Here is a 21487-nt window from a genome sequence, read left to right on the forward strand (position 1 = left end):
GGTCTAGCTACTGGATAACAAGTTCCTGCGAATCACTGTGACATCCTCGACGCCTGGTTGGACTGTTGACAGTCTGTTCAGAGTTACTGAGCCCCAGCACGCAGCCATCTTGATTCACCTATAAAGCAGTCTGACCCTGCGGCAATAGTGATGGGCACACAATCTCCTTCATCAATCGCATCTACTAGCAAGTATATCAAGAAGGTGACCAGCAATCAACAGGAGAAAGAATGGCTGTACAACGCACGACATCCCACGACAGCTCTACGGAGAAAGAATATGCCACCCATGTCGAGGGAGAGGCAGATATGGAAGAGTATGTCTCCCTCTTTCCCCTCTTGGCCAACAAAAGCCTCGAGGAACGTCAGCAGATCGAAACGAAGCTCAAGCGAAAACTTGATTGGGCTTTCTTGCCGGTTGTGACGCTCATGTTGCTGATGGGCTACCTCGACCGCATCAACGTGGCAAATGCTCGGTTGGCCGGTATGCAGGATGACCTGCACATGTCTGACACCATGTGGTCTGCTGGAATCTCGCTGTTCTATGTTGGTTACATCGTCACTCAGCTTCCTGCCACTGTCTACCTCGCCAAAGGCCTGCCGCGATGGCAGATGCCCGCCTATGTCATTGCATGGTCTGTTATCACAGCATGCATGGCCGCAATGACTTCCGGATGGTCGTTCTTGGTATGCCGCTTCATGGTCGGCGTGGCTGAGGGCCCTTTCCTTCCCATGGTCAGCTTGATGACCTCCTCATGGTACACAAAGGAGGAGGCCCCTCTGAGAATGGCCATCTGGCATGCGGGCAATATCGCTTCCAACATCTTCTCTGGGCTGCTTGCTGCTGGTATTTTGGAGAACATGAACGGTCTTGCCGGCATGCGTGCGTGGCAGTGGTTTGTCATCATTGAGGGTAAGTCAGCCCTAGCTTTGGCCGTGAAGATGTATGGATCCCTCTGACTCTCCCAGGTATCGTCGGACTGTTCGTCGCTATCATGGGATTCTGGTGCATCCCCAACTTCCCTCACAACACGGGAACGTACTTCATGACCGCCGAGATGTCAGAGATGGCCCAATATCGAATGGTCGTCTCGGCAGGTGGGCGGTCGGAGGATGACGAAGGTGGTGCTTGGGAAGGAGTCAAGCTTGCCTGCAAAGACCCATTCACCTGGATTTATACGGTGCTTCACTTTGGCCTCATTGTCGCCCTTTCATTCAAGGATTTCTTCCCATCAGTAAGTCATGCCCGCAAGTCACTGCAAATCCCCAAGATGTCTGACCAGTCTAGATCGTGAAAACTCTCGGTTACTCGAACCTAATGACCTATCTCATCCAAGCTCCGCCGTACATCTTCGCCTACCTCGCCACTTGTGTAATCTCCTGGTCCTGGGGAAGACACATGGAGCATTGCTGGCATATAATTGGAAGCACAGTTGCATGCATCGTCGGCGTTGTCATCATGATCTCCACCCTAAATGCAGGTGCCCGATACTTTGGCATGTTCCTTTTGTGTGCAGGACCTTTTGTTGGCTTGAATGTACGTACCGAATGTCTCCAATTGGGTATAGTTTGATCCATGCTAACGAGAGCAGATTCACATACCTTGGGAAACAACTAACGTGGCTCGCCCTCGCACAAAGCGTGGTGCTCTGGTTGCCATTACGAACTGCATCGCGTCAGTCTCTCACTGGTTCACGCCATACTTCTTCGTAAGTCTCTCACCCTCGGTGTCCCAGATTCCTGCTGACCAGCCAAGCTTCGCTCCCAAGAACCCCGCTATCAGAATGGTGGCATTTTGATCATTGCAGGCTGTGTCATGGGCATTGCCGGTTGCCTTGTTTGCAAATGGTATGTCAAGAGACTCAACAAGAAAATGGATGAACACGAAGCGGCCAACAACCTGCCAAAGAGGTGGCGGTATGTTGAGTAAGCCATGGGGATTGTGATGGGGACAATTGTGTTGTTACTAGTTTTGTTCTAGTTTTGAGACGTGGCGGTTGTGGAGTCGACTGTAATGATTTATGCAAGAGTTATGCTTCACGAGATCAATTTCATAAATACTGTTGCCGAGATCTATTAACTACTCGCCGCAAAGTGCTACGCAAGGCAACCAGATGTGTTTGCTGGGATAGGTTAGTATTAAGAACAAACCCCACACAGATCGTGTGAAGTCATTGCATAAATCAACAGCATCAATATTATACAGCTACAGAAAGAAACACATTTACCTTATCTTCCACGCCAAGTCTTCCGCCTGTAGCCCCTACCCTATTCCACTAATAAAGATCTGTCAATAATACTGTTAGTTGTAACTGGCTCGTAGACAATGTTTTAGGTTTGAGCTGACCAGATTGGGATTCAGGCATATTGGCAAAATTCTTTGACCTGAGGGTGCTGATATGGAATATCGGTAAGTCGGCGAAAGACCGACTCAGTCACTGAGGATCGAGACCCGTCGCGGCTTGTCATCCCCGCATTCCCTGACTCGCCCCATTCTGCGCTTTTCTGTTTTTGGATAGGCTTGGTCGGCATTTCGGTCTTTCAAGACCATCTCCTTCCTCGCGAGGATTTTGCCCGCCGGCACAATCCTCGCCTTGTCAACGAACGCCGATCGAGAATGCTTGCCTGTACACTCTGCCACAATCGCAAGGTCAGTAGCTGAGTCCAGTCCCGAGCTCAAACAAACCCTAACCCAGGTCTGCTGACTTCCTCCAGGTCCGCTGCGAAGTGGACGCCGAATCAAACACTTGCATAACATGCAAGGCTGCGGGAGTAGAGTGCATGTAGGCTACCATGGTCCAAGCCCGTCAGACGTAGGCTTACCTGATGCTTCAGTCCGCGCACTAGAAAGCGTCGTCGTGGGGGAGCTGCTCCCATGACTCAACAGCTCAGCAACAATGAAAGCCACAATTACAGCAATCAACAAACTCAGCACGTTTCGCAGTCATCTGGGGCAGGCATAGTAATGCCGATGGAGCATGCCTCATATCAGACCCCATCTACGGTAAGTCACGCGTGCTCTGTTATCTCCTTTGCCTTGATCAAGGTTACTTGTGTATTGCACTGAAGTTGCGCATCTTGGCCTTCGAGTATGGATGACAAGTCCAGATCTCTATGCTATGACATGCCCAATGAACAAGCCCGGGCCTCGTTATCTTTTATGACCTGTATGAACTTCCCGAATAGCTTCGTACTACAATGATTTCTGGTTCCTCATCATCCCTTTCCCAAGGATTCTTGACCTAATCAATGCTGACATGCAACTGCAAGACCCAATCGACAACGTATATAGGTAGAGGCCATTATGTCACAGATGACGATGAGATAGATGAGACGAGTGCTCGTGCCTTTGCGCCAGCAAAGATAAAGGTCGGACCTCATGCAAGCACTCAAAGGGAAACGTTAGTTCTGTGGAAAGCTCTAGATATACCTCCTCTTGCAGCCCGTCAAAGCCTGCTGAGTGCATTCTTAGACTACTGCAACTTATGGACGCCTGTTCTGGAACAAAAAGATATCCATGAGCTTTCGCATTTCGAACAAGAACCAACTTCATTGCTGCTGGCACAATCATTATGGCTGGCCGGTAGTCGAGTCACAAGTTCACCTTCTGTGGTTGCCTTCGCATCTTCAGACGACTTTTATCACAGAGCCAAAACAGTCTTCTGGTCTGGAGTAGAGACGGATGGGTTGTCTGCCATAAAGGCCTCGCTGATGCTTCAATGGTACAACCCACAGGCCCCTGAGCATATTTCATTTGACAATAGTGGTTTCTGGCTCAAGATCGGGGTCGGAATCGCCCATCAGATTGGCCTACACAGAGAATCTCCTCCAGGACCATCGAGGGCAATACGACGAAGGCTGTGGTGAAGTTTGGTGGTAAGTTGAAACGCGTACACTCGGCCAAGTTGGCTCATGCTGACTGAGAATTATACAGGTTCGAGATTCACTCATCTCCGTCGCTCATGGCCGACCGCGAGTCATCAATCTCGATGACAGCGATGTGCAGCCTCCAATACCAAGCGACTTCCCAGACTCGCAGTTCGCGTTTCAGCTGTTCTCGGCCTGGGTCGACATCTGCCAAGTACTTGGAGACATATCATCTTGCTGTATAAGACGACACATGTCACGGACAAAAAGACTCTACATTGAGAGCTCATTGTACCGCTGGGCAACGAGTCTGCCCCAAGATCTCCAAGTTGCTCCCAGCAACCAGTCAACGCATGGCTATCTTGCAACCAGTCAAAACCTACCGGCACGTCAGCTGTATCTACCATATTTCACTAGCTTGATAGTGTTTTCTCGTATGCAGCCTGCGCACTCGGGGGGATCAGCAACTGCGACGTTGGCTGCATCGTTCGTAGCCCGCATTTTTGAGGACTTTCTGGCCAGAGACGAGATCAAAGTCTTAGCACCGATAAGCACTCGGTACTGCCTTATTTCGAGCATGGCGCTTGTCTCGGTCATGCCTAATAAGAGACTGTGGGATGCTGTACAGCCGGATCTGGAGATACTTCAGCTTGCACTTGCGGAGCTATCGAAACGCTGGCGATCAGCGATTGGGGCTTCGAGGGCTCTCCAGAATGCTATCAACAAGAGGCAACAACGTGCCCCAAGTTCTACGGCCCACTTTCGAGTGGACTATAAGGGTTCCCTTGAGTACTTCAAGATGATAGACCTCGGCTATTGCCGTATATGGAGCACTATAAGCCAACAGATGTCCTCTGGCTCCAGTCCGATGGCTGCACAAGAGCAAATTCCAGAGCCTGTACCGCTCCCCGGCAGCAATGCGTTGGCGACCGACACGTTCATGGACCCCGGGGAAGCCCTGGATATGGGGGCATTTCAATTTGAGCATGTGTAGAATTGGATTCTTAATGATGGCTTTTTATTCGAACCGTAAATTGTGTTATTCGACACTTGCACTAGACTTCAGTCACAGCTTCAGGCTCACAGCTTATGTTTCTTCTGCCCCTTCCTCAGTTTCTCAAACTCCTGCTGCGGAATTCCTTGGACGTTTCTCTCGAGAGCTCCAAACACTTCATCAACATTCTGAGCATCCAGCTCCCGTCTTGATAGATTTCTAATCATCTTCTTGATCTGCAACATACTTGATGCATTCAGACCATCATGGAACCTTTCCTTGACTTCTTTGAGTACCTCGCCCCGGAACGACTCGGCGGGGCAATCAAATATTTGGTTTACGAATCCTGCCTCAAGTAATTCCTTGCTAGTTATCCGCTTCGCCAGAATGAGGGCTTCGTTTGCTTTGGAGATGCCCAGGCGCTCTGCGAAAGCTATCGACGACACGCCTTCGCTTATCAAGCCCAAGCTAGCGAACGGCGTCAAGAGATAGGTTTCTCGTGTGCAGTAAATGAAATCGGCGAAAGCAATCAGCGCAGCAGCCATGCCGACTACAGGACCGTTGAGGGCTACTACCAAGATCTTGGGATGGGTATAGAATGCCCGCGCAAGATTCATGTTGCTGGCTACGGTGACCGTCAGGTTATGACGATACAAATCTGTACCCTCGGGTACCTGCCTAGAGACAGACACGTCGGCACCGCTGTACACATACGTCAGTCTCAGTAACAATAGATAAGATAGGTAGAGAAGCTCCTCACGCTGAAAAGAATCTCCCGTTGCCTGTCAACACAGTGGCCACAACTTCATCGTGATTGGCAACCTCCTGGAGTGTGCGCGCCAGCTGGTAGAATTCATCTTTGGTCAAAGCGTTGAGCTTGTTGGGTTTGTTGAGTACTATAACCGCGACGGGGCCATTGTACTCAACCTCGATGACTGCCATTCTTTCGATTGACTAAGTTAGATAGGTAGATAGATGCAGGTGTTGCGTGCTGTCGCTAGCTGAATCTTCTGTGGCGAGCTGTTAAATGGAACCGAACGACACGGGCTACACACTTGCCCGGCCCTTCACTCCAGCGAGTAGCCGACGGACGGACACTCCAGGGGAAGCAGAGTCCGCCAAGTAGTCAACTGACTCAACTCACCATGACCCCTCTCACCACCGAGACACCGCTTAGTCTCCGTAACAGGACCCCACTCGGAGTTTCGGTCCTTGCCCTGCAAGGTCGGTATGTCTAAACGCCGGATTTGGGGAAACATGCTTGAGTGAGTGAGGCAGCCAGATGCTACATACTACGCAGAAAACGCGCTCTAAATAGGTCCGGTGTTCAGAGGTCAGAATGTGTTTGTTGGTATTCTCTCATACCAAAGACAATGATTGATCCTCTCAACATGGCTCTGACTCCCACTACTATCACCAGCACTTTTGCGGACTTGGACCGGACGCAGATCGTGCCGTCGCATCAAGGTCCACATGTATTGCCAAACGATCCCTTGTTCACCAGGCTACTGCGGCACGCCCATCGAGACCACGTCGCCATTGTAGACCAGGTTCTTGGAGTGTCCAAGACGTATGGGGAGCTGCTCGATGCTGTTCTATGGTACAGGGAGGTTGTACGAGCAGCGTTGGCATCCGAGGTGCAGCACCAGCTGAGTAGCGGCAGTGAGGTGTATTTCGGAGTGCTAGCTGCAGGTGGCTATGAGTTTACTGTAGCCGTGCTGACGGTGCTGGCGCTCGGAGGAGCAGTCGTGCCTATGTGTATGTATATTCTTCCATGCCACGCCATCCGCCGACCAAGGAGTGAGTGACTGACTCATATCATCGTCATAGTCCCCACGGCTCCGGCAGACGAGATCTTCTACTACGCCACAAAGTCACAGCAGGTGGCCATTCTTTCCAGCTCAGCGACGACCCAGCTTGCAAAAGAGTCAGCGCAGCGCTGTGGCATTCTGCACCTTGACATTTTACCCAACCTACCTCGCACGACCCGCTTGAAGCCGTTCAACATTTCGTTATCATCCAACTCACCACGAGACCCCAGCGCACCCGGCGTAGTTATCTTCACTTCTGGCACAACCGGCAAGCCCAAGGGCGTAGTGCTGCGACGGACCTATACACATGAGGGCGCTATCACTGTCGGCGACAGCTACGGCATCACTCACACAGACGTTCTTCTCCACACGCTTCCCGTCCATCACACCACTGGTCTGGGTACTTCGTTCTTCCCCTTCCTCAACGCAGGAGCCTGTATTGAGTTCCATGAGAAGTTCGACGCTGGCACCGTGCTCCAGCGCTGGCTGCAGGGTGGCCTGACCATCTTCTCTGCTGTACCTACGATTTACATGCGTCTCAAGTGGTTCATCGAACAGCTCCCGACACATGAGCAGATGCCTTATAAGCAGGCAGCACGCCAATTCCGTGCATTTCTATGTGGATCTAGCGCTCTGCAGGAGCACGTACAGGATTTCTGGACCGCCACAAGGGGCCAGCCAATCCTTATCCGCTACGGCGCTACCGAGATTCCTGGCTGCATTCGTGTGCCTCTCGAATTTCGGGACATTCCCAAGGGAAGCGTAGGCCAGCCTTTGCCAGGAGTAGAGATTAACATCTCTCCTGAAGGTGAGTTGTTGGTCAAGACGCCTAATATGTTCGCCAAGTGAGTATTATGTTTATCTCGAGAGTCTTGTTCCGTATCACCGATGTACTTGCCGCTGACGAATAACAAAGGTACCTCATGGAACCGGAAACAACCAAGAACGCACTTGATGCTGATGGCTGGTACAAGACGGGTGACATCGCACGACGTGAGGGGAACTTCTACTTCATCGAGGGCCGCGCCTCAGTGGACATCATCAAGTCTGGTGGTTACAAAATCTCAGCGCTGGATGTTGAGCGCGCGTGTTTGACACTGCCATACGTGAACGAGGCCATGGTAGTGGGTGTAGAGGACGACGAGTTTGGGCAGCGGGTTGCTGCGGTGCTGGCTATGAAGAACAAAAATGCATCGGATATCACCCTTGACACAGTCAGGAATACTCTAAGGGATCAGCTGGCCGGGTATAAGCTCCCCACTGTGCTGAGGGTGATGGAAGGGGAGATCCCCAAAGGTGCTACAGGCAAGGTACAGAAGAAGATACTGGGACCGAAACTCATTCCGACTCCCGGATACGAGGAGATACCTCAGGTTCAAGTGTGGAAGAAGAAGCAGCAAAGGCCGCTACAGGCAAGACTGTGAAATTGCAGTAACATTTAAGATAAGCTTGGAGTTAGCTCTTTGTGGTATTTGAGTCGATACTAAAACTGCCTATATAAACTGCAATTCAGAACTTACCCTAGCAATAACACAAGGACTTGCGAGGATCCTTGAAAGCTAAATCTAATTTGGAGAATCTTTAAAAAAGAAATTTCCTATCCACGGCGTCATTCCGTGGGGAATCGCCGAGAGCCCGGTCAGGATCCCCGCCCCCCATCCTGATCTGGACCCACGCCCGGTCTTCTGCATTACCCAGCCGGTATTATCGGTTTCGGGTGGGCGTATCTTACATCGCTCCGACCCGTTGCAGTTAGTAAACATGATAATAGTAGATACTACACAAGTCATCTACTCCAGGACCTCGGCCTCCTCCAATCACAAAAACCCAATGGGGTAGCACAAAGGACATTACCTACAAAACCAGAGCGCGAGTGAAGCAATAACTATCTCGAGACTCTTCTTGATTAAACCAGTGTATATATGCACAAATCTTGACAGCACCGTTACATATCTTCCAAAACAGCCAGCATGACCACTACGACTTCATTTACGGTCACTAAAGGACCCATTACAATTGAGGCTCTCGATCAAGGCACAGGTCCTGTCATCGTCATTCTTCCCTCGCTGGCCCGTGGAGCAAACGACTACGACACTGTGGCCCCATACATTGTTGAAGCTGGCTACCGTGTTATCCGCCCTCAGCCTCGCGGCATTGGCAAAAGCAATGGTCCCATGGACAAGCTGACGATGCACGACTTCGCCGCCGATGTGGCCATGATCCTAGATCACATCGAGTGCGGCCCGTCTGTTATCGTAGGCCATGCTTGGGGCAGCCAGCCAGCACGCATGCTGACCGCCGACCGTCCAGACCTCGTCCGTGGCGTCGTCATGGCAGCCGCCTCAGCAGGCAAGATCCCCCCTGGCTCGACAGAGAAGCCCTTTAGTCGGCTGCGCACTGAGATTGACGGGTCTGGCGATATGTCCCTCCCCGAGTCTAAGCGTCTCGAGTACCTGCAAACAGCCTTCTTCGGGCCCAATGGCAACCCGCGTCTGTGGCTGGACGGGTGGAACGAAGCCGCGCACAAGGCTCAGGCGCATGCGCGCATCCATACACCTGTCGACGAGTACTTTTCTGCCGGAAAGACTGTTCCGATATTGGATCTACAGGCCGAGCACGACGCCGTTGTCGTAAAAGATGTGATGAAGCCGCATCTGGGCGACCGTGTTGAGGTACAGGTTATCAAGGATGCTGGCCATGCTATGGCGCCAGAACACCCAGAGGCTATGGCCAATGCTATCATAAACTTTGCCAAGAATATCTAGGAGGGACGCAGACAGCGTTTTGTTTACATGTAGACTATTATTTGCTCCCTGGTATTTCTCATTGATTGATACCAAAAGCTTTTGACATCTCAATGAGACATATCAAGCCAACACACTTAAGAATCATGGTGATTTCAAATGTCAAATGTCAAAATTCCATAAGCCATAAAGTTGTGCAAAGGATAAAGACTTTCGTTGCTACATTTCTCATGATCGACGAAATTGAGCACAGCTAGCGGCGGTTGAAAAGTTGCAGCTTGTCCTCACCTACAACCTTGGGATCAGGCAGCCACTGTAAAGCTGGTTCGCTGTTCCGTAGCTTCACCAGATCAGCCCCATTCAATGGATGGATCTTAGACAGTAAAATGCACGCCATTCGACATTGATGGACCCATGATTCTGCCAAGAGTCGCCGAGACTCTGACATGTCTTTCATGGAGCTTCGGCAAATCGATGCGGCGTTTCATTTACCAGGGGGCTTTTCGTTTCGCCGAGGACACACTCGGATGGCACGCACTTTACGGAGTAACCGGCGCCGAGACCGACCCATGAAGTTTTCCATCCTTAGGAAAAGCTCCACCTACGAATGAATCATTAAACGCTCGAGTGATCAAGTGAATGACGGCCTCTGAATCACCTTGAGCATCAGAGCAGAGCTTTAGCATTTTTTTTTCTGCGTGTACGAGTAATCATGTACCAAAATCTTGGGCTCGAGCGACGCGGAGATGTCTTCATCCTCACTCTACAGAAGCCGCCAGAGAACCGCATGACTTCGCAATTCTGCCAAGAGATCATCCGGGCTTTGAACGATGTTCGGAAGGCGCTGGGGCCCGACGCGCCTGGGGCTGTCATCATTCGAGGCAATGATACCAAGTTCTTCTGCACAGTAAGTTCTCCCCCCGCTAAAGGTTATTCATGACGGACACATTGCTTACACATGCATAGGGTCTAGATCTCTATGAACGAGACACAAACCCATATGCCAGCTCGGAGGGATTTTATCCGGTAAGCACCTGCTGTAGTCGCCTATGATAGACTTGGTGAGCCTTCATTAACGTGTCCATTCTTCGGCTGTAACAGCTTGTTGCAACTCTCCTAGACTTTCCATTCCCAACCATTTGTCTTATTACTGGACACACTTTTGGAGGCGCCTCAGTGATGACACTGGCCCACGACTATCGCGTCATGAATGCTACCCGTGGGTACTGGTGCATGCCAGTGGCAGAGCTCGGCCTGCATTTCGATGGGATGGGTGCTCTTCTGAGAGCCAAGCTGCCACCACAGACAGCCAGGAAGGTCATCCTACAGGGCCATAAGTTCACGTCAAGCGAGGCATTGGCGGATGGCATAGTGGACGAGATCACCCCACCGGAAGAGATGCTTGATCGTGCCTTGGACCTTGCTAACAGGGTCAAATCCAAGGCAAAGATGGGGGTCTACGGATTGTTGAGAGGAGAACTGTATGGTGAGGCGCTGAGGGCGTTCCAACAGATCAGTTATGTTCATTCTCGACTCAATTCCCGTCAGGCAAAGGTCAAGCTATAGTGATAGATTGGTACAATGATTGCTTTTTGATCCCAATGAACACAAAGCTCATACACATTGATCATGACTGAAATGTTGTCTTTTTCTCGGACCCTTATAATATCCCTGTCCGGTAGCCAAGCCTGGATTTTGCTTTGATGACATTGATGTTTTGGGCAGATTCAGCTGGCAGCTGATACTTGCAGCGCGCGGTTTGGCCAATGCTGAGGACTGCTATGTGGATTGGGCTTTCATGTTGGGTTACATCAGTGATTCTGTCTAAGACTACTGGACTATAATGTGGCCTCTTACTACTCATCCTTCACATATTTCTCCCTCCAGTTACAGAGATCACCTGTCCAGTGACATAGCTGAAAAGGGGACTGCATACAGCCAGGATAACCTTGGCAGCGTCATGTGCCGAACCTGGCCTGCGAAGTGGAATATCCTCGAAGGAGGATTTGCCATTGCGTCCAGGAACTCCGAGCTGGATCTCCTCACCACCTGGCCCTGTGATAAAGGTCCCTATCTCTTTCGCCTGCGTTAAGCGCGTCTCGATATACCCAAAGGCCACTGTGTTGGCTCGGACATTGAACGCTGGCCCCCATTCCTTTGCAACCGTCTTCATTAGGCCAGACACACCAGCTTTGAAGAAGGCGTAGTTAGACTGGCCGATGTTTCCGTGAAGACCTGAAGTTGATGATATGCCGACAATGTTTCGCTGCTTGCCATGACGGGGAAGTATGGTGCTGCGGCACGAATCAGCCGAAAGGGAGCAGTACCATGGATATTCTCCATGGCAACCCATTGCTTATCAGTCATCTTATGCACTACACCATCCCAGGTGAAGCCAGCATTGTTCACGATGATATGGATCTCTCCACCTCCAAACTGGGCAGCCCGCTGCACGAGCTGGCTGATGTAGTCTCTGTCTGTAATATCACCAGAGACTGCTATTGCCTGGCCCCCAGAGGCGACAATCTCATTCACCACGCTTTGCGCCATGTCTGTATTGTGGTAAAAATGGAGTATTAGTCTTGTTCCTATCAATATCAAGTCATACAGCCTTCACCCCAGAGGGTTCGGCAGTCAACACTTACCTGAATCGACATCACAAACAACCACTTTGGCACCCTCCTGAGCAAAGAGGCGCGCTGCTTCCGCACCAATGCCCTGTCCACTTCCCGTGATTATTGCGGTTTGTCCCGCCAGTAGACCTTTCGGGTCACTGATGTGAGAGGCAATTTGAGCAACACGTTCAGCCATGATTGAATAAGTTTGGGATGAGTAGCTAAGGGATAGCTTGTTGGGGTCGAGCACCAGCCTTCAACTCTTTAAAACATCCGTCGTAGTTGTCGATGCTGTGAATCAAATCATAGACCTTCAGCCACTGACAGATTGCCAAGCCTCGGTCGGCGTTGTAGAGCTCCAGTTTCGGCGTTACAGCAACTTCGGCGTTATAGAGCCAGCCACCTTGTGGTGATGCCGAAGATTCCCCAGAAGGAAATTCACAAAGCACACGCAACATTTCATTACAGCCGCTGTTCGGTCTATATGGAGGTCTTGATGAAAGATGCTGCATTGCATTTATGATAGCATTTTAGTGATCCAATCACACAAACACAGCTCGCTTCCTTTCCCCTTTCCAGTCCAGGCCGAGGCCCAAGCTTTAACGATACCGACAATGACTAGGGAACACCAAGGCACACTCGCCATGCCGAGACCCAAGCGGCAGGATACTCGAAAAAGGTCACCAAAGTAAGTAGTCCATTGCGCAGCAGAGAACATCAAGCCGTCGTATCGTTATCAAGGCTCGGCTAACAAGGTGGCTGTGCTCTCAACTACAGAGCATGCTTGTCCTGCCGATCACGAAAGGTCCGCTGCGATGTGGCATTCAGGCCTAATGCCTGCACAAACTGTTTGCTTGACAATAAGCAATGCGTCGTCAGTTATCGACGTCGCTACAACGACAGGTATGAGTAACTGAGAGATTCCTGATGTACAAAGTTTAGATCTCGCATGCCGATCATGAACTAACATGTATGCATTAGAAATCACAACAAGGTAACCGAACTGTCAGAGACAGAGACTGTGACCAAGCTTATACCAGCACTTCAGCAAGACAAAACCTTGCCCACAGCCTTGACCGATGAGTATTCGGGGACGCCCAAATTGGGGGAAGCAACAGCTCGTCAAAGTCCGGGTCACCGCCTGAGCCAAGCTCGGGTAGAGATCACATTCGCATATTATCCTTTCCTCTACATCAACAATCTTAGCTCTTTGCATCCGGATGACCTCAATTATCTGGATTCTCAAGGCTGTTTCAAGTTACCAGAAAGTAGCTGTTTGGACCATCTGGTCCGGGCGTTCTTTCAACACGCTCATCCAATTTTACCTGTTGTCAATGAAGCCGAGTTCTGGTCAATTTACGATCCATTGACCTCGGGCGACAAGACGGGTCGAATCCCTGTCATCCTCCTTTCAGCAATGTTGTTCGTGGCGTGCAAGGTAAGTCCCTATTGATGACTCAAATGCTCTCCCCTAATTCCGTCTTACAGTATGTCGATTGTACTGTGCTTCAAGGTATGCAATATAGTACGGCACACGAGGCGCAGGACAGTTATTCTCGCAAGACCCAGGTAAGTTCAAGACTCAACGTTGCGGGGACTTGATTGATATGCTAACTGCTTCTTTCAGCTTCTCTACCACCAAGAGACTGAGTCATCGCCACTGATACTTGCTCAAGTCTCTCTTCTGCTTGCACACTGGATCTCGCAAAAAAGCTCAACAACGAATAGACTGAGCACTCAATGGCTTGGTCGGGCAATTCAGCATTCTCAGGACGCTATCTACCAGGCCAAGGTCTCGACATCAGACAAAAGTCACTTCAACCGAAGCAACCTTAGACGATTATTGGGGTGCTGCATAATCAGCGACTGTATTCACAGCTTGTACACACGACGGCCGCCCATGTCGCCTTTTGGTATGGTTGAAGCAGAAAGAGATTCCCTCGTGCTCTCTCGTGCCGATTTGTCACGTGAGATAGGACGGTCTCGAGTCTATGACGCCGAAGCAAAGCAGCGTTTTATCGAGGCACAGGAGCAGATGTCTGCTCTCATCAGTATCTTGAGAAGGGTTCTGCCTCTGGTCTACCCACAGGGAGGCATGCCAATGTGCGGAACCGCGTCGACGCTCAGAGAAGAGGAATATGAGGCTCTTGATTGCAAGGGTCGCCTGAAAACATGGTATAATGACAAGTTGATGCCCCTCATCTCCGGACGTGACTCCGCGTTGGGCTCCCCTGTGAGCCCCGACGGAGGAACGGATTCACAGAACGACCCTGTAGAGCTGCTAGTAAGCATGATGCACCTCCACTACGAGTAAGTACCCCTTGTAGATGGGTCAGGCCAGGTCTTTTGTACGTTTTCTGGTAACTAATCTGTGACAATAGGATGGCCATGTTGGCGATCTGTGAACTGGGGCTCTCGCACCTCGCGGCGAACTCACAAGCAACATACTCATCCTACAGACGGTACGAGCGGGTTTCCCTCCGAAGACAAAAAGACGATCTTGCGAATTGTACTCTCAGATTGACGGATCAGCTTTCGGAAGCCTTGGGGCAGCAACACCTATCCAAGTTTCCACCGATCATGTAAGCGGGATTGTAACTGATTGAAGACAACTTTGAGTAGGTGGGCTGACGTACCTATCTACAGGATATTCTGCACAGCACCTCCACTTTTTGCGCATCTCCTTAACACAGCCGGCCATCTGTACAATAGTCCATGGTCTCCCGTGTCTTTGATACCGTCGAGAATTCAAGACGTCGGGGCACGATGCTCTCGTGACCCACAATGGGCTAGAGAGATCATAAAGTGCTTAGGACTGCACTTTCGAGACGAGCTCGAATACATTCTACAGGCTGTTGGAGTAGTAAACAGCAGCCTTGCTCAAGGCCTCCAAGAAAGCCAAGAGCCGCCAATTCTCCTTATTCAGGAAGACGAAACAAAGCCCAGAAATTGGCGTGAACTGTTAGACGCAAGACCAAGACTCTATATTCGCCTCATCGAAAGGCTTAACAGTCTCATCTCCTGGGGAGGACCTTTGGCTGAAGTTGACGTGGCCGCTCCATACAGCGAATACCAAATACCTTCTGATTCGACTCAGGAACTGCAACAGAGAAAGCCATCGTGGAAATGGATCCCGCCTGTATCTTCAGCTCCTGCTCGACGAAGCGTCAAACAGATGACACCGTTGATGGCCACCGGGAATGAGCCGGAGGTACAGCTACAAGTTAGCAAAAGCGACCCGGGCTGCCTGCAACTAGAAGCGGTGCATGACATATTCAGCGATATTATAATGCAGCAGATGGACCTTCCCCAATCCTGCAATGATGAGGAGCCTGGCGAGGTATACTCACCGACATCATTAGAAACTTCTGGCAGTCTTTGGGTAGAAGAGATTACTGGCAGTAATGGAGACGTCCCTGACCATATTGGGTCCCGCGAAGAGATTAAAACTACAGCGATTGAATTCACCGACAGAGACGACATGATAATAGTGGACGGACTAAGTGATGGGTGGATAGATACATTATTGCAGAGTGATAGCCCTGGCTTAAATGCTTGAGCTGTAGATATAGATACTGTTCGATCCTTGCCTACCATGACCATGAGCTTACTGACTATGAAGTCGGCTATAATAAAACGTGATTTATTAAGGCATTGTATATTAAGAAAATAATTCCAGATTATATATAAGGAAGGAAACCTTTTATTAAGTAACAATTAATGTTGGAATTCGGAACATGGCCACGAGAGTGTTGGATAAAAGTGGCGTAAGGGAGGGTAGATCATTTCAGGCCGAGACACCTGTCCCAAGACCTTGGCACATTACTTATGCAATCTCAATCAGGGGGGGAAAGACATTAAACTGGCTGGCCAGATCACATGTTTATGTTCTAGCTGTCAATTGCGGGATGAAAAATGTGATAATTAGTTGGCGCTTCTCTCTGAATACGTATATGTGCTCACAAAAGCCGATTTCGTATAATATACTTCAATGTTACAATATGCGCTCCTGCCCACTTGATCGACAGGAATAGATAAAATCTTAACATTCTTTTCCCATGTGAATGGGTCTAGTTAGCTACCTAAGCTTAATCTAGGGTATCCGCCCCGTACAACCTCGATGCATCGGCGATTAACATTTTTAGCGTCTTACAAGGTGTCAGCTCTCCCTTTGCTGAGCTTCCGTGAAGCTGGAGGTCAGACACCAAGGGATGAGTGCTAAGATGACACTCTGCCGTACTTGCCGACGAATTGTCGCAGCATTTGGCGCATAAGAAATGTAACCAGCAGAAGATTCTTATTGGGCTGGAGTGAACACGGATATGCCATCTCCCTTTGAGATGTTGCAGGTGCCGCGTTGGGAATGTAGGGGCATACATATTATGATCTCGATACAATGCTGTAAGGCAAACAACGCCTGCTTCAGCTTCTACAGCTGAGCGCACTCAAGAAATATGGCTTAGCCGTCTTTTCTTCTTGAAAACACTATTCCGTTTTTGGTTACCATTCTATGCTATTACAATAGCCCAGAGGTCAAACTGATTGAATTACAGTGGACACGGATGTAATACCTTGGCGGATGTCTTGGGCGTTCACCCAAAAATGATGGGAGATTGGGTATCTTGGCATAAATCAAGCCACCTGAATTATTCCCTTACTGCCCAATGCATATAAATGTTTAACACGCTTACTATTCTCCATCTGATATCATCAGTCTATCATTCATTTCCCACCGTAGGCCATTATTTGGCAGCCACTCGTTCAACATGCGTTTGTCCTCGTTCCTCCTCGCGGCATGTGCCTCGAGCGCATTCGGGCAGTTCAACCACAATTTCAAGAGATTCACAAACTCCAGTATTCCTGCCACGACGACTTCTGGCTCTGTTCCCAGTTCAATTGATACCAGTGCTTCTACGACTAGTAGCACTGCCCCATCCTCTGCGCCGATCTCTCTTGGAACAGCCCAGCTTGGTGCAGGTGCTAGCTACACCACTGCACTCGACGGTTCTGCGGCAGTGTGAGTATATCTTCGCAACTACGCAGCACGAGGCACTGACACACTCTAGCTCTCTCTTCATCCGAAATGGGGTTGCTACATTCAGACTCGTGCCCTTCCTAGCCAGCTTCGCAGGCCTTCGTGTCTTCGTCGTCTTCAGCATCCTCGTCAGGCCTCCTCCTAGAGGTCTTAAGCGTCAAGTGTTCGAAGGATGCAGTCTCGAAGTTCAGTTGGACGGCCAAAGCATCTACCAGCAAGTCATGACCGACACGGGCGGATCAGAGGTTGGACAGAGAAGCAACCCCGTCAGGATCAACGCCGAAGGTCGCCCTGACCTCCAATACTTCCTGACTTGCGGCTCCGATGCTGTTGAGGTCGTTGTTTCTCATCTCTCTTTCGACCAAGCTGGCGATGATGCAGAGACCACACCTATTGCTCCCCTTCCAACGGGAACTGAGACGCCAGGTGTTACTGACACTAACTCTGAGGGTTTTACTACCAATTCTAATGGAGAGACTGTTTTCCCTCCTAGTACCAACTCTGAGGGATTCACCACGAACTCGAATGGTCAAACTACCTTCCCCACCAACACCAACTCTGCTGGTTTCACGACAAACTCCAACGGCGAGACCATCTTCCCTCCTAGCACGAACTCGGCTGGTTTCACCACGAATTCGAATGGAGAGACTATTTTCCCCACTGGAACTAACTCGGCTGGTTTCACTACCAACTCGAACGGAGAGACCATCTTCCCCACTGAGACCGCAACTGGCACTGAGGATCAAACTTCCGCTCCAACTGCTACCTCTCCCGCCGGCTTCCCTGACTCCATTGATGCTTTCGCCCTCTTTGGCTGTGTCGGATCTGTTGATGGCTTCCCAACTTTCGAACTCGCTGAATCGGATACCTCTATGGATTTGGATCAGTGCGCTAGTCTCTGCCAAGGCCGAGCCTACTTTGGTGTCTATGATACGTAGGTCGCACGTTCCCGTTCTTCCCTTGTCTACATTACTGATAATTCTCAGTGACTGCTACTGTGGTGATGAGATTGATGGCGAGGAAACTGCCCGCACTGAGCTAGATTCCTGCGACATTGAGTGCCCCGGAGATCTCACTCAATTCTGCGGTGGTGATTCTCAGCGCCGCAGGATGCACCGTCGCCAGACCATTCCTTCTGATCGCCTCCTCACGGTTTATGTCGCTGCTGGTGGACAAGCTGAAATTGTCACTGACGAAGTCACTCGAACCATCACTGATCAGTCAACCTTCGTCACTACCATCGCCACTACGGTCGCTGGACCCGTCACCACCGCTATCGAGCGAGTAGTGTACATCTTTGTTGAGGCCGACTGCGGCGCTTGCAACGGGCAATGGGTCTATATCCCTGAGGTTTGTGACTGCCAGGGCGGTTTCCAATATGTTCCCTACTTCTGCTTCGGAGGCAGCTGCTCTGGAAAGACTGTGTACAAGTCTGAGGAATGTCACGATTGGTGGAACCACAAGGACTTCTACGTCCCAGCAGACTGTGAGGAATGCTCCGGTGGAGAGAGCATCTACAAGCCTTGGGAGAACTCATGGGGTACACCTGAGAACTGCAAGCCAGAGGAGATTCCTGCCTGTGAGGGACATAGGTGCCCTGCTGTCTACCCCAGCAACAACAAGGGTCAGAACGGTGGGGGTAGCGGGGATCACGGTAGCAGCTACCAGCCTGGCAAGCAACATGGAGGTTCCGACAGTGGCTCCAGCTACGACGACCACAGCAAGGGCTCGGACAACAAGGGGTCAGACGACAATGGCTCAAAGGGCGATGCCCCTGAGTGCATTGGAGATCACTGCACTGGACCATACGGTGGCGAATCCAACTCCAAGCCCGGGGATTCCCATGAGCCCAGCGGCGGTGACTCTCACGGTGAGCCCGCACCTGGCGGCAAGCCAAGTGACGTCCCCATGGTTGTTAGCGGCGCGGGCAAGCAGGTTACTAGTTTGTTTGCCCTACTGGCTGCCATTGTCCCTGCTCTTCTGTAGACATGAATCATGTCTTTTATTCTTCTTCTGATAGTTGTTAAACTTATCTCGTAGTAAGGAAAGTTTAGTTACTCTCATATATATACCTTTAATGCTTATGTTATAATTTAATCTGCTCCTGTCCTTTCGCTATCAATCTGATTTAGTTGTAAGTTAACCTGAAACGGCCTTTAGTACCAGACCTGAGTATATACATGCTTCTAGCCACTGGTCTCAAGTGCAAGCAACGCGTGCCATGGCTGCTATACATCAATCGAGGCTGCGAAAATGCAATCGCCTGCCAGAGTTTCTGTGATGGCTATCTGATGGTTTCAATTACCAGAGCAGATAACAATTGTATTGACCTGTGCTCATCTTCCGACCGGCTGTGGAAGTAAGCGGCTTGTCGGGTGCGTCCCAATAGTCCTAGCTTCCGTCGGGGTGATTGATCTGGGGTTTTCGGAACCAGAACGCCACACGGGGAGATAAGATCAATTATCGGCAAGGACTCCATAGTCGGGATAATGTGACACCACAGCCATCAGTCTTGCAGGGCCCATAAGAGTACGAAATAGTCTGTAGAAGACCACTAAACTGGGATACATGGTCTTGTCTGGTCTGACTCTATCATTGCCCGTTATTTCAATTTTCAGAGCTCTCCCCCAATCACTGTTCATATTTTGATTGTTTTGGCACTGACGGCTAAAGACCTTATTATGGATGCAACTAACAAAACCATTGAAGGCGAAACCTGCCACTTTGAAAAGGCGGTCACTGAGTCTGGAACAGCCGAGATCGATCATTTGCAGGAGAAGAAACTACTACGAAAGATCGACCTCCATCTTATCCCAATACTTAGCCTGCTCTTGCTCTGTGCTTTTGTCGACCGGTATGTCCAAGCTCGAGAGATTAGCATTTTGCAGTAGCTCACAATATCATAGTATCAATATTGGAAATGCTCGAATCCAAGGTCTTGAAGCTGATCTCAACATGTCTGGAAATGACTATAACATTGTTGTCTTTACTTTCTTTATCACGTATATCCTGTTCGAGGTGCCGTGCAACATACTCCTCAAAAAGACCAAGCCATCAGCATTTCTGAGTCTCATCATTGGAGCTTGTGGCATCATTACCATTGGGCAAGGCGTTACAAGGTCCTTTGGTGGCTTAGTCGCTTGCCGTGTACTAATCGGGCTATTTGAAGCAGGATTTGTCCCTGGTTGTGTCTACCTGATCTCCATGTTCTATAAGCGCCACGAACTACAATGGCGGATAAACCTCTTCTACGCAGCATCTATCTTGGCGGGTGCTTTCTCGGGCCTTTTAGCGTACGCAATCGCTCACATGTCAGGCGTCGCCGGCTACAGTGGTTGGAGGTGGATCTTCATACTGGAAGGTGAGCAACGTCTTGGATATACACCTGTCCTGGCAGCTAATAATCTTTTCCAGGAGCTGCAACCGTTCTCATTGCGACATTTGCGTACTTCTATACTCCAGACTGGCCACAGACTGCAAGGTTTCTCAATGATAGGGAAAGAAGCCAACTCCTAGCTCGAGGAGCTGAAGAAAGCCCAGATGCTACGATGAACCACTGGGATAAGAAGGCTGCCCAACGTGTTTTCGGAGATATCAAGATATGGCTTGGGTAAGCGGAGAAGACAGCGTTTTGATTGAAGTGACTCTGACTTTCTGTCCTAGTGCTTTGATGTATCTTGGTATCGTCACCACGACATACAGTACCTCGTTTTTCATCCCTACCATCTTGAGACAACTAGGGTGGACATCCCTGCGGGCGCAAGTGATGTCCATCCCTATCTATATCGCAGCAGCCGTCGTTACATTGACTGGAGCCATACTTTCCGATCGACTGAAGCATCGCTTTGGCTTCATTCTGGTTGGTTGCGCTCTATCCACTACTGGCTATGGCATTCTTCTTGCATCGCCTCACGTCCATGTTGGAGTGCAATACTTTGCTCTGTATCTCGTTACATGCGGTTGCTGGCTTGCACAACCTATCACAGTCGTCTGGCTCAACAACAATCTCGGAGGGCACTACAAACGTGGTGTTGGTGCTGCCATACAGCTATCGATTGGTAACTGTTCCGGGTTTGTCGCATCGAACATTTTCAGTCCACAAGATCAGCCAAGATTTCTTCTCGGGTATGGGGTCGGACTTGGATTTGTATGGCTTTGCGTAGCTGCAGCTTGTGCGTTTGACTTTTGGATCCGGAGGGAGAACAAGCTACGTGACGAGGGGAAGCGAGATTATCGTCTCAACGCGCCCGAGGAGGAACTGAACAATCTTGGGGATGATCATCCCAGCTTCAGATTCACCCGTTAAATAATCTGTGTCGTCGTTGGTATGATAGGGCCTTGTTATCTGGGCTGGTTTATAGTTTCGAGCTAATGACAGCTTGGGGATGTGTCAAGTTGTCTTGGTTGTCGTTGAGGCTGTTG

General features: G+C 50.1%; 9 protein-coding genes across 9 annotated transcripts; 7 read left to right on the plus strand and 2 right to left on the minus strand.

The window, feature by feature from the left end:
- Positions 1-230: 230 nt before the first annotated feature.
- Positions 231-4860, plus strand: FTJAE_1790 (major facilitator superfamily transporter; the record flags this gene model as incomplete). The annotated part of the gene is made up of 12 exons (XM_037347916.1): positions 231-912; positions 969-1234; positions 1288-1536; positions 1592-1708; positions 1756-1916; positions 2106-2131; positions 2519-2649; positions 2715-2782; positions 2835-3003; positions 3270-3721; positions 3832-3875; positions 3941-4860. The coding sequence occupies 12 exons, from the start codon at positions 231-233 to the stop codon at positions 4858-4860; spliced, it is 3285 nt and encodes a 1094-aa protein (XP_037210999.1).
- An 86-nt stretch (positions 4861-4946) lies between these two features.
- On the minus strand, positions 4947-5802 carry FTJAE_1791 (enoyl hydratase; the record flags this gene model as incomplete). Its single annotated transcript, XM_037347917.1, has 2 exons — positions 4947-5562; positions 5621-5802. 2 exons carry the CDS (start codon positions 5800-5802, stop codon positions 4947-4949), a joined length of 798 nt encoding a protein of 265 aa, XP_037211000.1.
- Positions 5803-6005: 203 nt separating this feature from the next.
- Positions 6006-8095, plus strand: FTJAE_1792 (Malonate ligase; the record flags this gene model as incomplete). The annotated part of the gene is made up of 4 exons (XM_037347918.1): positions 6006-6088; positions 6161-6618; positions 6691-7516; positions 7588-8095. 4 exons carry the CDS (start codon positions 6006-6008, stop codon positions 8093-8095), a joined length of 1875 nt encoding a protein of 624 aa, XP_037211001.1.
- Positions 8096-8641: 546 nt separating this feature from the next.
- Positions 8642-9436, plus strand: FTJAE_1793 (alpha beta hydrolase fold family; the record flags this gene model as incomplete). The annotated part of the gene is made up of 1 exon (XM_037347919.1): positions 8642-9436. One exon carries the CDS (start codon positions 8642-8644, stop codon positions 9434-9436), a length of 795 nt encoding a protein of 264 aa, XP_037211002.1.
- Positions 9437-10127: 691 nt separating this feature from the next.
- On the plus strand, positions 10128-10981 carry FTJAE_1794 (carnitinyl dehydratase; the record flags this gene model as incomplete). Its single annotated transcript, XM_037347920.1, has 3 exons — positions 10128-10322; positions 10382-10441; positions 10517-10981. The coding sequence occupies 3 exons, from the start codon at positions 10128-10130 to the stop codon at positions 10979-10981; spliced, it is 720 nt and encodes a 239-aa protein (XP_037211003.1).
- A 301-nt stretch (positions 10982-11282) lies between these two features.
- Positions 11283-12226, minus strand: FTJAE_1795 (short-chain dehydrogenase; the record flags this gene model as incomplete). The annotated part of the gene is made up of 3 exons (XM_037347921.1): positions 11283-11650; positions 11743-11967; positions 12061-12226. The coding sequence occupies 3 exons, from the start codon at positions 12224-12226 to the stop codon at positions 11283-11285; spliced, it is 759 nt and encodes a 252-aa protein (XP_037211004.1).
- Positions 12227-12674: 448 nt separating this feature from the next.
- FTJAE_1796 (cutinase transcription factor 1 beta) lies at positions 12675-15589 on the plus strand (the record flags this gene model as incomplete). The annotated part of the gene is made up of 6 exons (XM_037347922.1): positions 12675-12718; positions 13012-13468; positions 13519-13599; positions 13658-14340; positions 14412-14612; positions 14677-15589. 6 exons carry the CDS (start codon positions 12675-12677, stop codon positions 15587-15589), a joined length of 2379 nt encoding a protein of 792 aa, XP_037211005.1.
- Positions 15590-16796: 1207 nt separating this feature from the next.
- Positions 16797-19051, plus strand: FTJAE_1797 (uncharacterized protein; the record flags this gene model as incomplete). The annotated part of the gene is made up of 3 exons (XM_037347923.1): positions 16797-17047; positions 17097-17999; positions 18052-19051. 3 exons carry the CDS (start codon positions 16797-16799, stop codon positions 19049-19051), a joined length of 2154 nt encoding a protein of 717 aa, XP_037211006.1.
- Positions 19052-19746: 695 nt separating this feature from the next.
- FTJAE_1798 (transporter) lies at positions 19747-21371 on the plus strand (the record flags this gene model as incomplete). The annotated part of the gene is made up of 4 exons (XM_037347924.1): positions 19747-19919; positions 19972-20426; positions 20480-20675; positions 20729-21371. 4 exons carry the CDS (start codon positions 19747-19749, stop codon positions 21369-21371), a joined length of 1467 nt encoding a protein of 488 aa, XP_037211007.1.
- Between the last annotated feature and the right edge of the window lie 116 nt (positions 21372-21487).

The sequence above is a fragment of the Fusarium tjaetaba genome (assembly GCF_013396195.1).
Source record: "Fusarium tjaetaba strain NRRL 66243 chromosome Unknown NRRL66243_c0000033, whole genome shotgun sequence".
Lineage (NCBI taxonomy): Eukaryota > Fungi > Ascomycota > Sordariomycetes > Hypocreales > Nectriaceae > Fusarium > Fusarium tjaetaba.